We start from the raw sequence: 25,415 nt of genomic DNA, 5'->3' as shown, positions 1-25,415 counted from the left end.
CACAGTGCCTCCTGGACCCTCCTTCACAAATCTCTCCAGCAGCCTAAGAGACGTTATTCCTGTTTGTTGTGCCAGAACTTCTTGGGTATTCCACTCCTCCTCTCCCTCAGCAGTCGCAGGTCACCCAGCCTTTGTAAACCCGCTGCCATCAGTTGCCTCTGCAGGGTGGCAACTGATCCGATCTCAAAGGGATGGCTGGATTGTGGAAGATATACTCCTCCCACACCCCCTTCTCGTGTGGGCCTTAGCAGCTGCCAGGCCCTCAGCACTGCAGAGTAAAAATCAGAGACTTGCTGTACTCAGCTTCTCCAGCTTCATGAGGAACAGCTACCGGTCCAACCATAATCCGACAGCTATCCTCAGCAGCGCTCATGTTGGTTCCCTCCATCCGACATCAGTATGGTACAGCAGGCTCTGCACCGCCTTTAGTCGGAAAGCAGCCACCCCGCTCTCCAGTTCCACCAGGCCCTGTCCTCCTTCGTGGACGGTCATGTACAACACTGCCGCCCTCAGCCAGTGATGGCCCGCCCAGAAAATAAATAAAAAAATCCACCAGCTTGTGTTGCAGGTCTGCGAGCAGGGGGGTGTTGAGGACAGCCAGTGTATGCCACAGGGAAGATGCCACCAGGTGGTTGATTATCAGCACCCTACATGACACTTGGAACAGGAGCCACCTCCACCTGGCCAGTCTTCACATCACTGCCTGTGACAGCCCCTCCCAGTTCTTCCTGACCCACCTCTCCGAGCCCAGGCATACACCCAACATTTAAGCCATTCACAACCCCACTGCAAACCCCCTGGAAGCAGAGGGGCCCTATCCCCCCATAACAGAGCTTTGCTCTTGCCCCAGTTTACCTTAGCTGACGAAGCTCCCCCAAACGCCTTCAGACTAGTCTCTAGTGCCTGCATATCCTGACCATTACTAACCATCACAGAAATGTAATCTGCATACGCTGACACTGCTATGCCTGCCAACACACCCCATGCCTGTCCAGCACACTCCTGCATAGCAGGCCCCCAAAAAGGTCTCCATGGCTAGTAATATATATATATATATATATATATATATATATATATATATATATATATATATATATTGAGCCCCCCTCCCACCTTGAGCATACATGACGCCCCAGCATACAACAGCTTCACACAGGTCAAAAACCTTTCCCCAAACCCCCCCAAAAAATACTCATAGTCCACTCTATCAAAAGCCTTCTCTTGATCTGAAGAGACCAGTCCAAAGTTCACACTAGAACCTCTCGTCAAGTCCAAAATGTCCCTGATTAAGAACATGTTGTCCGTGATTGAGCATCCTGGTACACAATAGGTTTGGTCATTGTGTATTATAGAGTCCAGATGGGACTTCAGTCTGTTAGTTAGGACCTTAGCAAATATATTGTGGTCTGCACAGAGCAATTCCACAGGCATCCAGTTCTTAAGTTCACACAAGTCTCCTTTTTTGGGCAGGAGAGTCAGAACCGTTCGACGACAGCTCATCGGCAACTCACCTACCCCGATGCATTCACACAACATGCAAAAAAAGTCCAGTCCAATTATTCCCCCAATTTTTTTATACAACTCCACTGGGAGTCCGACCCCCAGTGCACGGCCATGGGACATCTGGGTTACAGCCACTGCCAGTTCATGGGACAACGGATGAATGTCCATTTCATCCCTCTGTGCCAGAGAGAGCTTAGGGAGTTCTGCAAACAAGACCTGAGCACACATAGGATCACACTGTTCTGCCCTATACAACTCAGTATAAAATTCCACAGTCCGCATCTCCCCTACCACAGAGGTCACCCGCCCATCAGACAGCCGTAGACAATGCATACCCTTGGCTTTACTGCTCTGTCTTTCCAAACCAAAGAAGAAGGAGCTGGGAGCATCCATCTCCTTGAGCATTGAGGACCTAGCTCTTACAAGTGCTCCCTTTGCTTTAACCTAGAAAAAAAACTGCCCAGGTCCCTACATAATTCAGCTAAATTAGCCTGGAGGCCTACATTGCCTTGCCCCACCATCTCTACTTCAATCTCACTAATACTACGCTTGAGTACCTCCAATACTCTCCTAGCCTCTGAGGATGAGAGAGCTGTATACTGTTGACTGAAAATATTAATTTTGACTTTCCCCACATCCCACCATTGACTCATACTCCTCTTTGCTGCCCTCACCTTTCCCAAAGAAATCTAGAAATCTGAGCAAAAAGTAGCATACTGTAAGAGCTTTACATTAAACCTCCAATTGGATGCATGCCGAGGCCCTGGTGAAATAGACAGCCGAGCCACGGTTATGTGGTGATCCGAAAAACCCACTGCACTCACCCTAGCCCCAAAGACCTTCACCCATGTATACTGTCTGGTGTTGGGCTGCACTCACCCTAGCCCCAAAGACCTTCACCCATGTATACTGTCTTGTGTCAGGATGTTTAGTTCTTCAAACATCCACTAGGTCGAACTGATTAATCATGTCCCTTAACACTCCCACTGACCCTGAATGAGGCTCTTCCCCATTTCTGTCTTTCGTGAAATCCATTGTGCAGTTCCAGTCCCCACCGACCACCAGCGTCTCCTCAGGCGCCTCCTGTTAGAGTTCCTGTCTAAGACACACAGAAGGAACCCCCCCCCCCCCTCTCTCCCTGTGTTAGGCACATACACATTTATAAAAACAAAACCCCATGTTGTTAATTTCTGCTTTTACAACAAGCAGCCTAACCCTACACACCTCCTTTTAGGAGTGCATCTTTACAGATAGATCCCACACACACTGCCACCCCTGCACTAAAATTTGGCACAACACACTTGCCCCCTTCCACCAGAGCCCAACAGACTTCATTCACCACATCACTATGCGTCTCCTGCAGAAACAACACCTGTACTTTTTTTTGTTTTACACACTCCTCTTTCCCGGATCTCTGGCACCATTTATATTAAGCGAGCTTACCTAAAGAGTCTCCATAAGAGAAAGAGACCAATAGCAACGCTCAAAAAGCCCCAGTGCCAGAAATAAACTATTCATCTGAACAGCGTCTGAAGGTAGAACTTTACCCAATATTGTTACCCATTTCCTCAACCTCAACCATTTCCTGGGTGAGAGGACACCATGCCCCTCATTTTTCATAGGATGTTGTGCTGATCTTACAAACTTTCTCAGACAAGAAAAATAACACTTTTATCCACTTTTCAGGAACCTTGTCAGTTCCCTCACCGTGTACTTTGACCCCTCTGCTTGACTGGCTATCAGCTCTGGACCCATTGAGGAGTCTGGAAAAAAAGCCCCCTCATCATCCTCAGACTCACTTTCCACCTCCTCATCTCTATCTCCCATCCTGACCACCTGCCCTTTCTAGTTGGGGCCTCCCCCCAGCACCAGGAAATGGTTCCTTGGTGCCTTTGACCACCCCATCCTCTCCCTTCTAACCTCCGTTCTTCTCCCCCCTTTTTCCTTGACACCCTTCTCCTCCCCCCCAGTCTCTTACACTTCCCCACTATACTCTCCTCATCCACTAGCATAACCTGACTAGACCCAGCATCATCTACACCACCCTCCATAGCATGACTAGGCCCAGCCTCAGCTACCCCACCATCTCTAGCCTGACTAGGCTCAGCCTCATCTGCACCACTGGTATGACTAGGCCCAGCCTCTGCTGCCTGCATCTCATTGCCCCCTTCACTTTGACCTCGATTTCCCCCACTGGCTCTTGTACACTCACCTTGTCTACGGCCTATGTGGACTCGCAAAGCTCTTATGCCCCAAATCCCCACACTCAAACTGTAGACTATCTGTGCTGGCAAATCCTGCGTAGAGCCCCTCCCCATGCCTCACTTTAAAATGCACATTTAGCTGTTGCTCATTGTTATTCAGAAACATGAACACTTGCCTTTGCAACGAAACAGCATCTGCCTGAAAGCCTGCTGACAGTACACGAAAACCGCTAGCAAACTTACCAAAACAACTCCGCTCTTTCCTGATTTGATCATCCGTATTAAACAGAGGCAAATTTGAGAATATCACCCTGGTCAAATGGGTAGAAAGAGGTGAAATTGGTACCAACACACCCCTTACAAATATTCCATTAGCAATGAGCCTAGCCACCAAATTAGCTCTTTTCATGAACACAGCCATCGCTTTGTTCATTCTGGAAGCGGAATGTTTAAATTCAGCCTTAACTCCATTCTCAGGGACACAACTGAATCCATGCCGTAACGACGGCGTCTTCTCCACGCTAGGCTGAGAAGCCACACCTTCCAAACCCCAGGAAACTAAAACTCTGTCCTCTTCCGCCATAACTTTGGAAAAAAAACTGGATACCGCTAAAACAAAAATTGAAAGAAAAGACCAAGGACAGAATCAAGAAAAAAGTTAGGACAGAGCCCTCCACACCAAACACTCAAACTCCAAAAAACTCCCAGCATCTCACTGCGAGAGAGAGAGAGAACGTCAAGCTTCCCTGTACACAGGGGAGTGTACGTGAGGTGCTGTTGAACTGGATTCTCTGGGAGGGAAGACACACCCATGTTGGCGGTCATCTTAGTGACCATGTGACGGACATTTTTAGATACTCAATACTGGCTGACGCTCATGTAAACAAAAACCCTGGAGACCCAACAGGAAAAACTATTTGCACAAAAAGTACATTTAAATTGCCTGTAAATATAATTGTTAGTATAATATAATTATGAGACAGGCTTTGTTTGTATCCAGACACTCAAAGCTAAGCCTTTTAAATCAGACAGGAATGTTATTTGGAGGTTGGGTGCGCTTGTCTGTGTGTGTATGCTGCCTGCACCTCATGCATATTCATTTGCGTTTGTCCTAGTTAAATCCTATATTCCATCCACCTCTAAGACTGGGCAGGGCCAACCATAGGTCTGGCCAGGCAGACAAGTACCCACCCCACCATGCTTGCCAGAAGGCACCTTTAAGTAAAGAAATAGGCAGGTACTCTTCTCTGACTGTCTCGCAATCATTTTGATTATTTAACATGGCCCAAAAGCTAAAAAAAAAAAATTTAAAAACGAAACTTCTCTCCTAAAGCCAACCCCATCCCTCGCTAATGTTGTGGTCTGAATTTCTCTCCCACTATCTGCCCATTGTACTAATAAACACACCCCCAGGAAACTGTCTTAACTCTTCCTCTTTTGTCTGCAAATCTGAAGAGGACTCGCTAGTAAGTACATCTGCATGGTCAGATGTCCAAATGTGCTCTAGCATTAGTGTTCTCTATGATGTCCACATGGAACTCTGTTTCTAATCTATCAGGCTGTAATCTCTTCTACAAATATGAGAAAAACATTCATGCTACTTTCTTCCTCTACAATCTTTCAAAAACTGAAGGGTGGTTTGCACACAAAAATAGACAAAACAGAAATGAATCTCATTTTCACTAAATTAAATTCACACTGATGTCTCAGTGTCAAGTGTGTGTGTAACTGAACCATACTTTCTCCACTTCTCTACCCATCCCTTGGTCTCTGTCTGGAAGTCTCTGCTGTCCTCAGTAGCAACCCGTCAGTCCTGTGGATCCAAAGACACATCCCAAATGGCACATCCCCCTATATAGTGCATTATTTTGACGGGCTCTGGTCAAAAGTAGTACACTATATTGGGAATAGGGTGCCATTTGGGATGCCCACTTTCTTTTTTCTTTTTTTTTTTACATTGCTGTCACATGCTGCCTTTCCATCATAGATACTGTCCATGGTGCTGAAAGAGCGGTTGGTATGGTTGGTCGATGATGTCATCTCGGTATATAATGTGTTGATGTCAGTGACAAGGTCACCAAGATAGATGATGATTCAGGCTTTGCTTTGAGGCAAGGGCTGACTTACTTCCTCTTCATAAATAATAATTGTGCCATAGGATGCACAATTCAATGGGATATGAGTCATGCCTATTGAGTACCGCTTAGCAAAAGTGGAAATGAAAGTTGGCTAGTCAATCTAGAGTATATAATGTGATAATGTTTTCTTCCGGTCAGTTTTTATTCTCACTGTCCTTGCAACTGGTTTCATAATAAATTAACAGTTCATGGCAATCAGTTAGCTAACCAAAATGCCACTATTCCAAATCATATAAAATCAAATCAAAGTTTAGTTGTCACCTGCAACGAATACAACCTTACAGTGAAATGCTTACTTACTTACAGGCTCTAACCAATAGTGCAAAAAAGATTAGGTGAACAATAGGTAGATAAAGAAAAACAGTACAAAAACAGGCTAAATACGTACAAGTAGTGAGGCTATAAACAGTAGCGAGGCCACATACATACACCGGTTAGTCAGGCTGATTGAGGTAGTATGCACATGTAGATATGGTTAAAGTGACTATGTATATATGATGAACATGGAGTAGCAGTAGCGTAAAAGAGGGGTTTGCGGGTGGTGGGTGGGACACAAGGCAGATAGCCCGGTACCGCTTGCCATGCGGTAGTAGAGAGAACAGTCTATGACTGGGGTGGCTGGGGTCTTTGACAATATTTAGGGCTATTCAAACAGCACACTTATGTATGTTCCATAGACGGATCTGAATGACCCAGCCCTCACCTGCTACAGTCATACCATTCTGTTACTTGACTGTGTGTGTGTGTGTGTGTGTTTTAGTTATTTTTTGGGGGGGGTGGGTGTAGTCCTTTTATGGCTGTCGTTTCCTTCCTGTCCGCCCATTCCTCTCCGCTTCAGTTGAATCAATGAGAAATTGAGCGCAACAGAGGCAGGCAGTCAACCGCGCGCAACGAGCCACCAGTGCATCTGCTGTTGTTGCGCTCGTAGTCACACACTACAGGTTTTCCATCTTTAACGTGAGCTTTATAGATTGAAATTTAATGAGTATGAAATAACAAAACTGGTTAAAAATACTCAGGGGGAAAAGGGGTGTTTTTCCTCCAGGTGCGATTGTTCCTTTTTTCCTCCGTTTTTTCTACGGACGTTTCTTCCTTCATATCTGATCGCCCATCAGTGGAATGATCTGGCTTTTATCTTGTGTCGTTTCCACTTCAGCATGGGAACTGCCGGGTCCAAAAGGAAGACTTTAAGGACCGATGCAATATCTTCTGTGGCCGCAAAAGTTAGGTGAGTGCCCGGGGGCCGGAGCTCATCCGTAGCTCTCTGGTATAATAACTGGAGGGATGCATGGTGCATCTCACGGTGCTGATGTAGACGCGTTTACCGGGCGAAGTAGCGACTCCGCTGAATTGTTCGAGCAGTAATCGCAAACTAGCTGAAACTAAAGTTATAATTATAAACAAATGCTAGCCTATAATATATTTGTTTCCCAGTTTACTGCTGTGGCGTTGTGATCAAATATCTGCTTTACAAAAGTATTTACATTGCAATTATTTATTTAATTTCATTGATAGGCTAAATCTGCTGTCATAGCTACCTTCCTGTAACTTATATTCCTCTACTGTATTTTATTTGTATTAGGCAACAATGATAATGCATCTTTCAAAGTCCTTGGACAGCATTGGGAATTTGTAACAGCTTTTTTTGGCAACAGAACATGCTCTTATGGATTTTTTGGCATCATGGTTTGAGCAATAAGAGTTAGTAAAATAAGCGGTTTAATTGTACACTCCTTGTGTACTGTAGACTACTGTATTTTTCTTAGAGCGTTACACTTCCTACTACCAAGCTTCTTGAAGCCCAGTAGCCTAAAAGGGGTTATTCGTATTTTATACTTTTTAGATAAGTTTCTTAGGAGTGTTTGATCTGACATGAAAAGGCATATGAAATGCCACCAAGCAACTGCACACAACATTGAATCCTAAACCCTTGATTGTAAAATTGCATGTAGCATGGTTGGCAACAACACATTTTTTTTTTAAATGTTTCAACTGTTAAGCTTTCCAACGAACAGGCTCTGGGATCTACAGTGCCAGAAAATGTATTCTACACTATTATTTAAACACCAAACAGCAAGAAACGTGCCTGAGTTTGGTCAAATTGTAGTTTTGAAATACCTATAATTGGGCATGACACACCGTGGAGCTAGGAACACAAGCATTTTGCTACACCCACAATAACATCTGCTAAATATGTGTATGTAACCAATAAACACCAAAACAGCATGAAGCGTGCCTGAATTTGGTCCATTTTTTTGTTGTTGTAAGATCTATAATTAGGGATGACACAACGTTTATGACTCATCTCTAACACATCAGGTTTGGTGATTATATTCCTTGAAGAACCATGAGTCATGCCCTCACACCTTTCACACTCACAGCTCTCTTACACCTCAACTTCAGACAGACTATTTATTTTTGTTTCTCACTCTCCTCTCCCCACTCTTTCCCTTTTCAGTTATATGGTCTCTTTAACACACAGCATAAATCAAACTGATCAGTGTCAAATACATATTATTGGACTGAGGCCCAAGAGCCATGTTTTCTACTCTATGACAGATGTCGAGACATGTTAATGGCTCTTCAGGAAGCAATCCCCCAGAGCTTTAGTGTACCGTTTTACCCGTAGATAGCCTAGACAACCCACTGATGTAATGGTGGTGTGGCATCACATCACTTTTGCCTCAGAATCACAATCACTGACTGATTGGTTGTCAGATGAGTTTGGACCTCGAGTGTAAAACCATTTCATCCCTCTGACTGACAAACAGCCCCAATCTCTTCTGCGTTGTGTATTTGTCTCGGAGTCTGAATGGCTGGCTTAACTGTTGAGTCCTACTTTTGACAACTGAATCTAGCCAATGAATGGACAAGTCACATCTGCTTAGAAGAATGGATTCCCTTAAAGCTTTATTAAACTGATATTTCTTAATTTCTTTGTTTTTACTTTTGAGATTGTGTGTGTGTGCATTGTTTTGTATTACTAAGTATTATCACTGCACTGTTGGCGCTAGAAACACAAGCTTCTCGCTGCACCTGCGATAACATCTGCAAATATGAGTAGCGACCAATAAACTTTGACTGGATTTGACTACCGTAAATTGACCCTGGAAAGTATTCCCTAATTGACCTGACTAGCCTACTGTATGTGCTTCTGGACAGGGATTAGACATTTGGAACATCTACATAAGTCACAAAGCTGACCAAGCAAAAGTAAATGACTGGTAACGCTGTTCTAATTTAGCCAAGTACTATATGTACTTTAGCCACCTATGGAGAGAAATGCCACGGACCCTATTGCAGCTCTGAATATCTGCAGAGACTGAATGCTGAAGGTCACCGTTTCCCTGTAACATTTGTTTTGTATTTTTTATTTCACCTTTATTTAACCAGGTAGGCCAGTTGAGAACAAGTTCTCATTTACAACTGCGACCTGGCCAAGATAAAGCAAAGCAGTTCGACACAAAACAACAGAGTTACACATAGAATAAACAAACATACAGTCAATAATACAGTAGAAAAAGTCTATACACAGCATGTGCAAATGAGGTAGGATAAGGGAGGTAAGGCAATAAATAGGCCATGGTGGCAAAGTAATTACAATATAGCAATTAAACACTGGAATGGTAGATGTGCAGAAGATGGATGTGCAAGTAAAGATACTGGGATGCAAAGGAGCAAGATAAATAAATACAGTATGGGGATGAGGTAGTTGTAACGATCATCTGTGGTGAAAGGTGAGGACCAAAGTGCAGCGTGGATTTTTTATAAAATAACTGAACACAATAAACGACAAACGAACAGTCCCGTAAGGTGAATGAAAAAACACTAAACAGGAAATAATCACCCACAAAACCCAGGTAGGAAAATGCTACCCAAGTATGATTCTCAGAGACAACGAACGACACCTGCCTCTGATTGAGAACCATACCAGGCCAAACACAAAACCACAACATAGACTACCCACCCCAACTCACACCCTGACCAAACTAAAACAAAGACATAAAGGAACTAAGGTCGGAACGTGACAGTAGTTGGATGGGCTATGTACAAGTGCAGTGATCTGTGAGCTGCTTTGACAAAGGTGCTTAAAGCTAGTGAGGGAAATATGAGTCTCCAGCTTCAGTGATAAAGTTTAGTGATAAAGTGATAAAGTTGAAAGTTTGTTCCAGTCATTGGCAGCAGAGAACTGGAAGGAAACAGGCCCAAAGGAAGAATTGGTTTTGGGGGTGACCAGTGAGATATAACTGCTGGAGCGCGTGCTACAGGTGGGTGCTGCTATGGTGACCAGTAAGCTGAGATAAGGCAGGGCTTTACCTAGCAAAGACTTGTAGATGACCTGGAGCCAGTGGGTTTGGCGACGAGTATGAAGCGAGGGCCAGCCAAGGAGAGAGTACAGGTCGCAGTGGTGGATAACGGATGGCACTGTGATAGACTGCATCCAATTGGTTGAGTAGAGTGTTGGAGGCTAATTTGTAAATGACATCGCCAAAGTCGAGGATCGGTAGGATGGTCAGTTTTGAGTGTGTTTGGCAGCATGAGTGAAGGATGCTTTGTTGTGAAATAGGAAGCCAATTCTAGATTTAATTTTGGATTGGAGATGTTTGATGTGGGTCTGGAAGGAGAGTTTACAGTCTAACCAGATACCTAGGTATTTGTATTTGTCCACATATTCTAAGTCAGAACCGTCCAGAGTAGTGATGCTGGACGAGCGGGCAGTGATCGGTTGAAGAGAATGCATAGTTTTACTTGCATATATGAGCAGTTGGAGGCCACGGAAGGAGAGTTGTATGCAAATTAATTACTTAAAAATCATACAATGTAATTTTCTGGATTTTTGTTTTAGATTCCGTCTCACAGTTGAAGTGTACCTATGATAAAAATGACAGACCTCTACATGCTTTGTAAGTAGGAAAACCTGCAAAATCGGCAGTGTTTCAAATACTTGTTCTCCCCACTGTATGTACAGCTAGAATGAAGGTTAAACATTAAGGACACAGACAGGACACAGTCTCCGCTATTCTGTTATTTTCTATTGTTAATCTTCCTTGGCTAGACTAAGGCAGAATGGTTGACAGGAGTGTTGCAGCGCAGAGCAGACACAGGGTGGTTTCAGCCCAGAGGCCCATCCATACACCCAAGGTAATGGACTGATCTGTGCAACAAAATATTGATGCGTGCGGCCCGGTAACATTGGAATACGTGTACACTTGACTACACTAGATCTTTTAGTAGAATTCGGAGGAATATTATTGCAAAATGTGAATTGATTTATCTTTTCTCCCAAAATGTATTTAACCTGCTGTGTATTCTGAATCCTCCCGGCTTGTTTCTCATAAGACCCAATTTGTTTGTTTAATATTTCCCAGTGCAGTGTGAGTTTAGGGTACATAGGGTAGAGATTAGTTTTTCTAAATGCCTGCCTAAATCACTACCTGATGGGACCACTGCTCTGCTGCCTCTTCATCAAGTTGACATCAGCAGCATCATTCCTTTAAAAATCAGTCGGTTTTGATTTGTGCACATATTTATTAAGCATTCATTCAAGTTTACATCCCATATTAAACATTGTCATGACAAATGTTTAGAGATTTGATTTGTAAGGAAACGATGATACAAATATGTGTTGACACCATCTGACATTCACTTGAATGCTTTCAGCGGCCTTCTACTTTTGGAATCCTGTCTAAAACAGTTGGGTATAGCACTCAATAGCATTCCTGAAGTGTGGACGTAACTGTTTAATCTGTGGTACAATGTCATTTCATGGCTTCACCCATCATACCAGGCAGTGTGCAGTACTAACCACAGCACAGTGGAGTTCACACCATCACAGTCAACATTAGCCCAGTTTGGTTGTTACTGCACTTCTAAGATTCTACATTCACATTGCAAGCCTGACATGCTTCTTCTGCCATGGTATAAATATGAGGAATAGCTGGTTCAACACCCTATAGTTGTATTCCCATAGGATACAGTACATTGGTCTTCGGATGGGTGCGTCCGAACTTGCACCCTATTCCCTATATAGTGGAATAGGGTGCCATTTGGCCCGCCACATTGGTATTACTCAGTCACAGTGCCCTAGGGCTGAACCTACAGCCACTTCTGACAGAGGGTAATTGTCTGCCTGACACCTAGTGTTTATTGTCTGAATCTCAGGCCATCTCAATACTAATGTTTCTTAATTAAGCCACCAGCCTTTTCACCCAAACCTCTCTCTCTGTATGGCAGGGATTACAGTGCAGAGGAGAGGTATCTGCGTTCTAGCTGCTGTAATTACTCTGATTACAGCCTGTAGAGCGAGGCTGGACTGTAATAATACAGGGATGCAGTGATACAAGGGAGGCTGCCTGACCTCATTGATCTGAGTAATTACACCCATGTCACCGTTGCTTCGACGGCAGGCGGAAAAGCTGGATGGAACGCAGGATACAGCGGGTCAGGAACTAACACCGAATACTCATTGTCTGGGCAGCTACGGTGCTCAGGATTCTCATGTTATGCTTAGCCGGGCTGAGCCTGCGTCCCAATGGCACCCTTTTCCCTATACAGGCCTTGATCAAAAGTAGTACAGTATGTAGGGAGTCGGGAGCCATCTGGGATGCAGACTGGTCAAAATACACATTAACTCTACTAGGCTTTAACTACCCAGTGTTTTCCTACATCTGGTGTCTGTGTTTTAATCCAATTACAAAGCAATATTTCTTACGGACTCTGACAAACATTCATTTAATCACCTAACAACCACAGTGTAGAGAGTGAGACTGAGAAAACAGCCAGCAGGGACTTGGGAGGCCTGCCAAATCTGAGATTTCCATTTGACTCCGAGACAGTGAACAAGCGAGGACAAGAAACTAAGGCGCTAAGTGGTCAACTTGATGTTTGTTGTTTCAACTTTATTTCACTCGAGAAGATGAGAGAGAGGGACTGAGGAAGATGGAGAGAGGAAGGTAAGAGCGGGAATGAGGAAGATGGGCCGTCTCAGAAAGAGAGAGTGAGGGAGATGGATACGGGGGATATTTGGGGTGTCTCAGAAATAGGTCATCCTCTCAGAGAGATTATCTGAGTGGTGAGATTTAGTGGGTGAGGAGGAATACACTGTGCCCCTCTTTTTCCAAATTACTCTAAGAGCCTCATTTGGTGTCCCTGAGACACTTGTTTTTCACTGAGACACCCAGGGCCAGAACACAGAAGGCTTGCTCCTTGACACAGATAGGAGAGAGGCTTCAGATGTGCCTGGATGTGTCTATCTCATGGAGCTGAACTGTACGAGTTTCTGTCTTTCACAGATTTTAATATCATGTATAGGGCCAGTATTCCTTCCTGACAACCTGATGAGGAACAACTCTGGGCCCTAGTTCTAGCCTATATACCCTATAGCTTTTAACTAGGGCCTGGAATTTTTCCAGGTCAGGAAACCATACTCATGTTCTCGATTAGGGCCCCTCATGTATTTGTCGTCCTAGCCCTCTGCACACATCAGTGTAATGCCTTAACATTGCACCCCACTGTATGTAGTGTATATATCCCCAGGCACAGCGGCTTGATGTATAGGCTTGGCTACCACAGCGGCTTGATGTATAGGCTTGGCTACCACAGCGGCTTGATGTATAGGCTTGGCTACCACAGGAGGTTGGTGGCATCTTAATTGGGGAGGGCGGGCTCATGGCAATAGCTGGAGCGGAATGGTATCAAACACAAAGTTTTTTTGTGTTTGATTTCATTTGTTCTGTTCCAGACATTATTATGAGCCGTCCTCCCCTCAGCAGCCTCCACTGTTGGCTACAGTATGCATGTCTGACCAGGCCACTATTTACACATCTTTATTCCCTTATACCCTACAGAACCAAAAAGAAAAGCCAAGGTTGCTTTTGGCTTGCAAAAGCATTCACCCCCCTTGTCATTTTTCCTGTTTTGTTGCCTTACAAATTGGAATTAAAATGTATTTCTTGGGGGGTTTGTATCATTTGATTTACACAACATGTCTACCACTTTGAAGATGCAAAACATTTTCTCTTGTGAAACAAACACAAAAAAAACAGAACTTGAGCATACATAACTATTCACCCACCAAAGTCAATACTTTGTAGAGCCACCTTTTGCATTAAGTACAGCTGCAAGTCCCTTGGGTTATGTCTCTATAAGCTTGGCACATCTAGTCACTAGGATTTTTGCCCATTCTTCAAGGCAAAACTGCTCTAGCTCCTTCAGAGTTGGATGGGTTCTGCTGGTGTACAGCAATCTTTAAGTCATACCACAATTCTCAATTGGATTGAGGTCTGGGCTTTGACTAGACCATTCCAAGACATTTAAATGTTTCCCCTTAAACCACTTGCTTCAGCAGTATGCTTAGGGTCATTGTCCTGCTGGAAGGTGAACCTTCGTCCCAGTCTAAAATCTCTGCAAGACTGAAACAGGATTCCCTACAAGAATTACAATTTTAGTTGGGTGGGCTATTTACAGATGGGCTGTGTATAGGTGCAATGATCGGTAAGCTGCTCTGACAGCTGATGTTTCGAGTTGGTGAGGGAGATAAGTCTCCAGCTTTTGTGATTTTTTGCAATTCATTCCAGCCATTGGCAGCAGAGAACAGGAAGGAAAGGCGGCCAAACGAGGTGTTAGCTTTGGGGATGACCAGTGAAATATACCTGCTGGAGCGTGTGCTACGGGTGGATGTTGCTATGGTGACTAGTGAGCCATAAGCCACCAGTGAGCCATGAACCATAAGGCGGGGCTTTACCTAGCAAAGACTTGTAGATAACTTGGAGCCAGTGGGTTTGGCGACAAATTTGAAGCGAGGGCCAGCCAACAAGAGCATACTGGTCGAGGTGGTGGGTAGAATATGGGGCTTTGGTGACAAAACGTATGGCACTGTGATAGACTACATCCAATTTTAGAGTAGAGTGTTGGAGGCTATTTTCTAAATTACATCGCCGAAGTCGAGGATCGGTAGGATAGTCAGTTTTACGAGGGTATGTTTAGCAGCATAAGTGAAGGATGCTTTGTTGCAAAATAGGAAGCCGATTCTAGATTTAATGTTGGCTTGGAGATGCTTAAGGTGAGTCTGGAAGGAGAGTTTACAGTCTAACCAGACACCTAGGTATTTGAGGTTGTCCACATATTCTAAGTCAGAACCGTCCAGAATAGTGATGCTAGTCGGGCGGGCAGGTGCAGGCAGCGATCGGTTAAAGAGCATGCGTTTAGTTTTACTTGCATATAAGAGCAGTTGGAGGCCACAGAAGGAGAGTTGTATGGCATCGAAGCTCATCTGGAGGTTTGTTAACAGTGTCCAAAGAAGGGCCAGAGGTATACAGAATGGTGTCGTCTGCGTAGAGGTGGATCAGAGACTCACCAGCAGCAAGAGCGACTTCATTGATCTATACAGAGAAAAGAGTCGGCCTGAGAATTGAAGCCTGTGGCACCCCCATAGAGACTGTCAGAGGTCCGGACAACCGGCCCTCCGATTTGACACACTGAACTCTATCAGAGAAGTAGTTGGTGAACTTGGCGAGACAGTCATTTGAGAAACCAAGGCTGTCGAGTCTGCCGATAAGAATGTGGTGATTGACAGAGTCGAAAACCTTGGCCAGGTCGATGAAGACGGCTGCACAGTACGGTCTTATCAATGGAGGTTATGATATCATTTAGGACCTTGAGCGTGGCTGAGGTGCACCCATGACCAGCCCGGAAACCAGTTTGCAAATCGGAGAAGGTACGGTGGGAATTGAAATGGTCTGTGATCTGTTTGTTGACTTGGCTTTCGAAGACTTTAGATAGGCAGGGCAGGATAAGTCTAACAGTTTGGGTCTAGAGTGTCTCCCCCTTTGAAGAGGGGGATGATGGCGGCAGCTTTCCAATCTATAGGGATCTCAGACGATACCAAAGAGAGGTTGAACAGGCTAGTAATAGGAGTTGCAACAATTGCAGCAGATCATTTTAGAAAGAGATCCAGATTGGTCCAGATTGTCTAGCCCAGCTGATTTGTAGGGGTCCAGATTTTGCAGCTCTTTCAGAACATTAGCTATCTGGATTTGGGTGAAGGAGAAGCAGGTGGGGGGGGGGGGGGGGGGGGGGGGCTTGGGGAGGTTGCTGTGGGGGGGTGCAGAGCTGTTGGCCGAGGTAGGGGTAGCCAGGTGGAAAGCATGGCCAGCCGTAGAAAAGCTTTTTCAGGGTTATCTTTGGTCTCTTTGTTGCCTCTGATTAATGCCCTCCTTGCCTGGTCCATGAGTTTTGGTGGGCGGCCCTCTCCTGGCAGGTTTGTTGTGGTGCCATATTCTTTCCATTTTTTAATAATTGATTTAATGGTGCTCCGTGGCATGTTCAAAGTTTCGGATATTTTTTTATAACCCGACCCTGATATGTACTTTTCCACAACTTTGTCCCTGACCTGTTTGGAGAGCTCCTTGGTCTTCATGGCGCTGCTTGCTTGGTGGTGCTCCTTTCTTAGTGGTGTTGCAGACTCTGGGGCCTTTCGGAACAGGTATATATACTGAGATCATGTGACACTTAGATTGCACACAGGTGGACTTTAACAAATTTTGTGACTTCTGAAGGTAATTGGTTGCGCCAGATCTTATTTAGGGGCTTCATAGGATAGGGGGTGAATACATATTCACGCACCTTTCCGTAAAAAAAATTGAATTTTTTAAAATAAGTTATTTTTTAAATTTCACTTCACCAATTTGGAACATTTTATGCATGTCCATTACATAAAATCCAAATAAAAATCCATTTAAATGACAGTTTGTAATGCAACAAAATAGGAAAAACACCAAGGGGGATGAATACTTTTGCAAGGCACTGTATTTGCCCTGCTTTTACAGAACATGCAGTTAGGGTTTACACAGTACATCTCCTTTCTTCAATTCTTTTCTCCACTTTTTTTCTTTCATAAACCTCTCATCCTTATCATTCCTGCTTTCTATTTATGCTGTTTAAACACATCTCCCCCTGTCACAGTCTTCATGTTTCCCGGCCCACTTGTCTCCCCCCTTCCTTCTCTCCCCTCGTCACTTGGCTGAAAACATGCAAGGATTCAGGATTCTGCTCATAAAAGCACAATACAATCTGCCAGACAGTAGAGCAGACAACATGAGGGCAGAGCAAGGCAAGGCACACAGACGATACGTCCCAAATGACAACCTGTTCGATATATATTGCACTACTTTTGACCAAGTCACTGTAAGGGGACTAGGGTGCCATTTGGGATGGAGACAGAGATACATGGGGGTGGTACACTCCTCTCCTATCTAACTATGCCACTCTTCTCTCTAATGAATGTCTTAATACTTCCCCACTGAGTTCTCTTTTATGGTTGTTAATCGATGTTCAAAGTGCTGGGGAAAAAAGTGATTTATTAATATGGCGGCTGTGTAATTGGCTTACGCTTCAATCCACATACTGTCTCTGGTTCTCTGTGGACTGTCCTTGAGAAGCAGAGACATTAACATTTACGGAGCACAAGGAAGGAAGCCACAGATGTGAGTTGAGCCATAGAGCTCCTATAATTAAGGATTTTTTATATATTATTCTGTGAGTTGGGGGGGAAGTACATGATGAAATGGGGTTACTGCTGTTGGGCATGACTGCAATGCAGGCTGGACTAGTATCAGTGAAATGTCAGTTGTTGTATTGGACCATATGTAACCGGTGTGAAATGGCTAGTTAGCGGTGTGCGGTAGTAGCGTTTCAATCGCTGACGTCACTTACTTGAAGGGCTGCAGCTTTTGTGGAGCGATAGGTAACGATGCTTCAAAGGGTGACTGTTGTCGATGTGTTGAGAGGGCCAGTAACGGTCGTCGGTGGAAGAAGGTGGCAGCGCAGCGTGGTACTTGTTCATGTTATTTATTTAAACTGACCACTATCAAACAAAAAGCACGACCACACTAAACAGAAAATATAATCACCCACAACTCAAGGGTGAAAACAGGCTGCCTAAGTATGGTTCTCAATCAGGGACAACGATTGTCAGCTGCCTCTGATTGAGAACCATACCAGGCCAAACACAGAAATACCAAATCATAGAAAAAATAACATAGACTGCCCACCCAACTCACGCCCTGACCATACTAAAACAAAAACATCACAAAGGAACTAAGGTCAGAACGAGACAGGGCCCCTTGTTCAAGCCCAGGTTGGGGCGAGGATAGGGATGGAAGGAACACTGTTACACATAGTAGTTCCACAATTGGCTCCATGACAGTAGCTAGTTTGTCCTCTGGAAGTGGTCGTCTTGGATGTGTGTGGTCCTCCCCATTACCTTTATACGCAGCCCTTTAGAATGTTTATAGGAAGGAGTGGAGAGCCAGAGAGATAAGGGATGAAAGCATTCCTCTCCTCTCCCTCTATCCCCCCCCCCCTCTCTCTCTCTCTCTCTCTCTCTCTCTCTCTCTCTCTCTCTCTCTCTCCTCTGCTGCTGCACTTGCTGCTTCATATTTAATTAGTTAGAGTGTGTTGTAGAAGGGAGGGTGGCATGGCATTTCAGAGCAGCATCCTCACAGAGATGTGTACAGACTGCCCAACACTGAATGTGTAATGCTGTAGGTGTGTGTGTGTGCATGTGTGTGTGCGCATGCGTGCGTGTCGGAACTAGAAGCACAAGCATTTCGCTACACTCGCATTAACATCTGCTAACCATGTGCATGTGACAAATAAAATTTGATTTGATTTGATTTGATGTGTGTGCATGCGTGTCTTTGTGTGTATAAATACTGTATGTACACACACACGTGCATTGCTTGTGTTAGCCCATATCCTCTCTTCTCTCTAGCCTACATTATGTGCAGTATGCGTAGCTATGTGGGAGTACTTGCCATAGAAATGTGTTTGTGTGGGAGAGTTATTAAACAACATAGTACAGCTGACCATGTTCTTTTCTGTTGCCAATTAAGAGAGTAAGAACAATAGAACAAACACAAAATGACCCTGATGATGTGTGTGGTACAGTACATGTTGGGCCATATTATGTAGGATGAAAGCTGGAGAAAGAATTGCACACATCTTTTGTTTCCTATTGCACATCCATCCCCAGACCCACTTCAGTGAACCACAGGGGAGATGGAATTTGTGACACATGAAATAAGTGTTTTTTTGTTTGATGAAGGTATAGATTGAACTCATGTACATACTCAGCCTCCCATATCCCTCTTTACACTCTCCATGTGCAATTCTCCCCTCCCGCTGTCTGTGTGTGTGTGTGTGTGTGTGTGTGTGTGTGTGTGTGTGTGTAAATGTGAAAGGGTTTACTCCCCTACTGTACTATCGCCACTCATACGTGTGGCCCTAGAGCCGTGTACAAGAGCAAGGAATCATATCAAACCGGTCTGGAACACACCTGCATATTGGATTTCACACTCAAAATAATGGTTTTAGGCACGTGTCATGAACATGTTCGGAATGTATAGATAGAACACCAGCGTCAAGAGACCTCGAGTATTTTCGGTTTAAGAAGACAGTTCCATAGGGAACTAAATCCAAGAGTAAAACCAAGGTACTAACCAGGTTTCCATTCAACCTTTTCATGCGGGTAAAGTTCATGTTGAATGAAAAATGTAATGACAGGCCTAATTTCCAATTGTCGACAAAACTAAATACTCTAGACAAAATACGCTTTTTGTGACGCATTTATGCGTACCACTACGACTAACCGGGAAAGCATGCAGTTTATTAGGCTACAGATTAAATACATTATGATGAACTTCACAGGGTGGTGAAAGTGCAAGGTAATGAGCTTGATGCTCCTTTCCAATAAATATCGAGGGTCTTATTCTGGTGACATGATAATCGATGCTTGGCTGCGGTTTGATAAATCATCTAGCTCTTTTGCCCATAATAATAATCTCATCATGAAGGCTGGAGCGAACAGGCCAACAGCAGTGTTTTTTGTTAGAGTTGAAAAGTGGATGGAAACCAATTTAAACTTATATTTTTTATCTGGTACATCAAATCAAATCAAATGTATTTATATAGCCCTTTTTACATCAGCTGATATCTCAAAGTGCTGTACAGAAACCCAGCCTAAAGCCCCAAACAGCAAGCAATGCAGGTGTAGAAGCACGGTGGCTAGGAAGAACTCCCTAGAAAGGCCTAAACCTAGAAAGAAACCTAGAGAGGAACCAGGCTATGAGGGGTGGCCAGTCCTCTTCTGGCTGTGCCGGGTGGAGATTATAACAGAACATGGCCAAGATGTTCAAATGTTCATATATGACCAGCTTGGTCAAATAATAATAATCACAGTAGTTGTCGAGGGTGCAGCAAGTCAGCACTTCAGGAGTAAATGTCAGTTGTCTTTTCATAGCCGATCATTCAGAGTATCTCTACCGCTCCTGCTGTCTCAAGAAAGTTGAAAACAGCAGGTCTGGAACAGGTAGCTCGTCCAGTGAACAGGTCAGGGTTCCATAGCCGCAGGCAGAACAGTTGAAACTGGAGCAGCAGCACAACCGGGTGAACTGTGGGCAGTAAGGAGTCATCATGCCAGGTAGTCCTGAGGCATAGTCCTAGGGCTCAGGTCCTCCGAGAGAGCAAAAGAAAGAGAGAAAGAGAGAATTAGAGAGACCATACTTAAATTCACACAGGACACCGCATAAGACAGGAGAAGTACTCCAGATATGACAGACTGACCCCAGCCCCCCAACACATAAACTACTACAGCATAAATACTGGAGGCTGAGACAGGAGGGGTCAGGAGACACTGTGGCCCTATCCAATGATACCCCTTAAAGGTTGAGACCGAGTCTGCGTCTCTCACATGGGTAGGCAGACCATTCCATAAAAATGGAGCTCTATAGGAGAAAGCCCTGCCTCCAGCTGTTTGCTTAGAAATTCTAGGGACAATTAGGAGGCCTGCGTCTTGTGACCGTAGCGTTTGTGTAGGTATGTACGGCAGGACCAAATCGGAAAAATAGCTAGGAGCAAGCCCATGTAATGCTTTGTAGGTTAGCAGTAAAACCTTGAAATCAGCACTTGCCTTAACAGGAAGCCAGTGTAGGGAGGCTAGCACTGGAGTAATATGATATTTTTTTTTGGTTCTAGTCAGGATTCTAGCAGACGTATTTAGCACCAACTGAAGTTTATTTAGTGCTTTATCCGGGTAGCCGGAAAGTAGAGCACTGCAGTAGTCTAACCTAGAAGTAACAAAAGCATGGATACATTTTTCTGCATAATTTTTGGACAGAAAGTTTCTGATTTTTGCAATGTTACGTAGATGGAAAAAAGCTGTCCTTGAAACAGTCTTGATATGTTCGTCAAAAGAGAGATCAGGGTCCAGAGTAACGCCGAGGTCCTTCACAGTTTTATTTGAGACCACTGTACAACCATCAAGATTAATTGTCAGATTCAACAGAAGATCTCTTGTTTCTTGGGACCTAGAACAAGCATCTCTGTTTTGTCAGAGGTTAAAAGTAGAACGTTTACAGCCATCCACTTCCTTATGTATGAAACACAGGCTTCTAGCACTGGCAATTTTGGGGCTTCACCATGTTTCATTGAAATGTACAGCTGTGTGTCATCCGCATAGCAGTGAAAGTTAACATTATGTTTTCGAATGACATCCCCAAGAGGTAAAATATATAGTGAAAACAACAGTGGTCCTAAAACGAAACCTTGAGGAACACCGAAATTTACAGTTGATTTGTCAGAGGACAAACCATTCACAGAGACAAACTGATATCTTTCCGACTAAACCAGGCCAGAACTTGTCCGTGTTGACCAATTTGGGTTTCCAATCTCTCCAAAAGAATGTGGTGATCGATGGTATCAAAAGCAGCAGTAAGGTGTAGGAGCACGAGGACAGATGCAGAGCCTCGGTCTGACGCCATTAAAAGGTAATTTACCACCTTCACAAGTGCAGTCTCAGTGCTATAATGGGGTCTAAAACCAGACTGAAGCATTTCATATACATTGTTTGTCTTCAGGAAGGCAGTGAGTTGCTGCGCAACAGCTTTTTCTAAAGTTTTTGAGAGGAATGGAAGATTCGATATAGGCCGATAGTTTTTAAAATATTTTCTGGGTCAAGGTTTGGCTTTTTCAAGAGAGGCTTTATTACTGCCACTTTTAGTGATTTTGGTAAACATCCGGTGGTTAGAGAGCCGTTTATTATGTTCAACATAGGAGGGCCAAGCACAGGATGCAGCTCTTTTAGTAGTTTATTTGGAATAGGGTCCAGTATGCAGCTTGAAGGTTTAGAGGCTATGATTATTTTCATCATTGTGTCAAGAGATATAGTACTAAATCACTTGAGTGTCTCTCTTGATCCTAGGTCCTGGCAGAGTTGTGCAGACCTAGGACAACTGAGCTTTGGAGGAATACGCAGATTTAAAGAGGAGTAATTTGCCTTCTAATGATCATGATCTTTATCTCAAAGAAGTTCATGCATTTATTACTGCTGAAGTGAAAGCCATTCTATCTTGGGGAATGCTGCTTCTTAGTTAGCTTTGCGACAGTATCAAAAGACAGTTTGAATTGTTCTTATTTTCCTCAATTAAGTTGAATGAACAGAATGATCGAGCAGCAGTAAGGGCTCTTCGATACTGCACGGTGCTGTCTTTCCAAGCTAGTCGGAAGACTTCCAGTTTGATGTGGCGTCATTTCCGTTCCAATTTTCTGGAAGCTTGCTTCAGAGCTCGGGTATTTTCTGTGTACCAGGGAGCTAGTTTCTTATGACAAATGTTTTTAGTTTTTATGGGTGCAACTGCCTCTAGGGTATTGCGCAAGATTAAATTGAGTTCCTTAGTTAGGTGGTTAACTGATTTTTGTCCTCTGATGTCCTTGGGTAGGCAGAGAGAGTCTGGAAGGGCATCAAGGAATCTTTGGGTTGTCTGAGAATTTATAGCACGAGAATTTATAGCACTACATGGGACTTGAATAGCAAAAGGTGTTTCGCCCTGCGTTATCAGCACCGTGTTTGAATTGCAACAAGTAAATTTGATTCAAACACGTCTCTGGGAAAACGTGTGTATTTTAGAATATTTGTATGACAATTTGTTGCCAATTGGATGGAAAGCTAATGAGACAAATCAGGTTATTCAATTATTGGGTGGGACAATCATAAAACACTGGTTACTTCCAAAATGGCACCTTATTGGTTAAAAGTAGTACACTATATAGGGAATAGAGTGCCATTTGGGATGCTGTTATTGAGTAGGAGATGTCTTGGTCTGGTGAGTGGTGAGTCACTCAGTTGGAGTCAGCAAGCTCCCTGTGAGAGACAGACAGGCAGGCAGCCTCACAGTGAGAGGCAGACAGACAAACAGACAGGCAGGCAGGCAGGCAGGCAGGCAGGCAGGCAGGCAGGCAGGCAGGCAGGCAGGCAGGCAGGCAGGCAGGCAGGCAGGCAGGCTCACAGTGAGTGGCAGACAGACAGGCAGCCAGTCAGGCTCACAGTGAGAGTCAGGCAGCCAGCTGTCCAGTGCTAATCAGAGTGTTGTGTTGTGCTTCTCTTTGCAGAGCAGCCAGAGCTTTCGGAGATTACCTGTCTCACACACACCCTGAGAACCGCAACGGATCAGGTACTCTCAGTGTCCAGCCTCATCTAGTACATCCCATAACATACCTTCACATTTCCTATAACTTTCATTTTCACATGGCTTCACATATCCTAGAAGTTTCCTTTTCACATTTCCTATAACTTTCCTCTTCACATGGCTTCACATTTCCTAGAGCTTTCCTCTTCAAATGTAACCGACCGGCTCGATTCGGTCTTATGTTTTTTTACATTGAATAAAAGTAGAGACTCAGAGATAGAAAAGGTTATATCTGTAACGTTGTCTGCGTGTATCTGGTGAGATGAGTCAGGCGCAGGACAGCAGATATATGAAATATGAAATTATACACGTAAAATACATGGCCACAATATACGGACCACAATGCAACAAACAATCACTCACAAAAACCATGTGGGGGACAGAGGGTTAAATAATGAACAGGTGATTGTGGGATTGAAAACAGGTGTGTGAAACAAAGACAAAACAAATGGAAAAGGAAAAGTGGATCGGCGGTAGCTATAAAGCCGGTGACGTCGACTGCCGAACACCGTCCGAACAAGGAGAGGGACCGACTTCGGCGGAAGTCGTGACAATATCATACACTACAACCACAGTTGAGGAACAGTGGGAAAGTTATTCTGCCTTGAATGTTGACAAACTTGTAACCTCGCTTTTGAGAAAATTCCCCTTGAAAGTTTTGGTTAACCTACTTGAGAGCTCGTCTTTGTCTACAACCATTCAGCATCGTTCACACCCTCTTAAGCTTTAGTCCCACCCATCTCTTCAAGGATTCACATGTGAGGCCATGCTCTAAACAACCAAAGATTTCAAGACTAAAGGCTGGTTGATACTCGGCCTATCTACGGTTGTGGATGTGTCTTCATTAACATTCTATTGTGGTCCGACATCAGCCTGGTGGTCCAAAATAGCATAACTAGTGTATTTTGTTTTAACATCAATAAATCCACCCATTTAAAAATGAATTTAGTATACAGTACCAATCAAAAGTTTGGACACACCAACTCATTCCAGGGTTTTTCTTTATTGGTACTATTTTCTACATTGTAGAATAATAGTGAAATCATCAAAACTATGAAATAACACACATGGAATCATGTATTAACCAAAAACGTGTTAAACAAATCAAAATATATGTTCTATTTGAGATTCTTCAATGTAGCCACCCTTTGCCTTGATGACAGCTTTGCACACTCTTGGCATTCTCTCAACCAGCTTCACTTGGAATGCTTTTCCAACCGTCTTTAAGAAGTTCCCACGAAGTTTAAGAAGCTCCCAAGAAGTTCCCACATATGCTGAGCACTTGCTGGTGGCTCTTCCCTCACTCTGTGCTTCAACTTATTTAGGTTTAGGCTTATAGTTCAGTGTGTCAAATCTGAGGGTCTGTTGTCCGGACCTCTGGCAGTCTCTATGGGGGTGCCACAGGGTTCAATTCTTGGACCGACTCTCTTCTCTGTATACATCAATGAGGTCGCTCTTGCTGCTGGTGAGTCTCTGATCCACCTCTACGCAGACGACACCATTCTGTATACTTCCGGCCCTTCTTTGGACACTGTGTTAACAACCCTCCAGGCAAGCTTCAATGCCATACAACTCTCCTTCCGTGGCCTCCAACTGCTCTTAAATACAAGTAAAACTAAATGCATGCTCTTCAACCGATCACTACCTGCACCTACCCGCCTGTCCAACATCACTACTCTGGACGACTCTGACTTAGAATACGTGGACAACTACAAATACTTAGGTGTCTGGTTAGACTGTAAACTCTCCTTCCAGACCCATATCAAACATCTCCAATCCAAAGTTAAATCTAGAATTGGCTTCCTATTTCGCAACAAAGCATCCTTCACTCATGCTGCCAAACATACCCTTGTAAAACTGACCATCCTACCAATCCTCGACTTTGGCGATGTAATTTACAAAATAGCCTCCAATACCCTACTCAACAAACTGGATGCAGTCTATCACAGTGCAATCCGTTTTGTCACCAAAGCCCCATACACTACCCACCATTGCGACCTGTACGCTCTCGTTGGCTGGCCCTCGCTTCATACTCGTCGCCAAACCCA

General features: G+C 44.1%; 1 protein-coding gene across 1 annotated transcript in view; it reads left to right on the top strand.

Moving 5' to 3' along the window:
* Positions 1–6,685: 6,685 nt before the first annotated feature.
* Positions 6,686–25,415, top strand: part of LOC110535099 (NMDA receptor synaptonuclear signaling and neuronal migration factor-like) — a 59,442-nt gene continuing 40,712 nt past the window's right edge. Inside the window, exons 1-2 of the mRNA XM_036936192.2 lie at positions 6,686–7,073; positions 23,291–23,352. Coding sequence (XP_036792087.2) covers positions 7,003–7,073; positions 23,291–23,352 — 133 coding nt within the window. The 5' untranslated portion in view covers positions 6,686–7,002. The remainder of the gene's footprint in view (positions 7,074–23,290; positions 23,353–25,415) is intronic.

This window comes from Oncorhynchus mykiss, chromosome 11 (assembly GCF_057628025.1).
Source record: "Oncorhynchus mykiss isolate SJ-2025 chromosome 11, ASM5762802v1, whole genome shotgun sequence".
Taxonomy (NCBI): Eukaryota; Metazoa; Chordata; class Actinopteri; order Salmoniformes; family Salmonidae; genus Oncorhynchus; species Oncorhynchus mykiss.
This window is presented reverse-complemented; position numbering and strand designations above follow the sequence as displayed.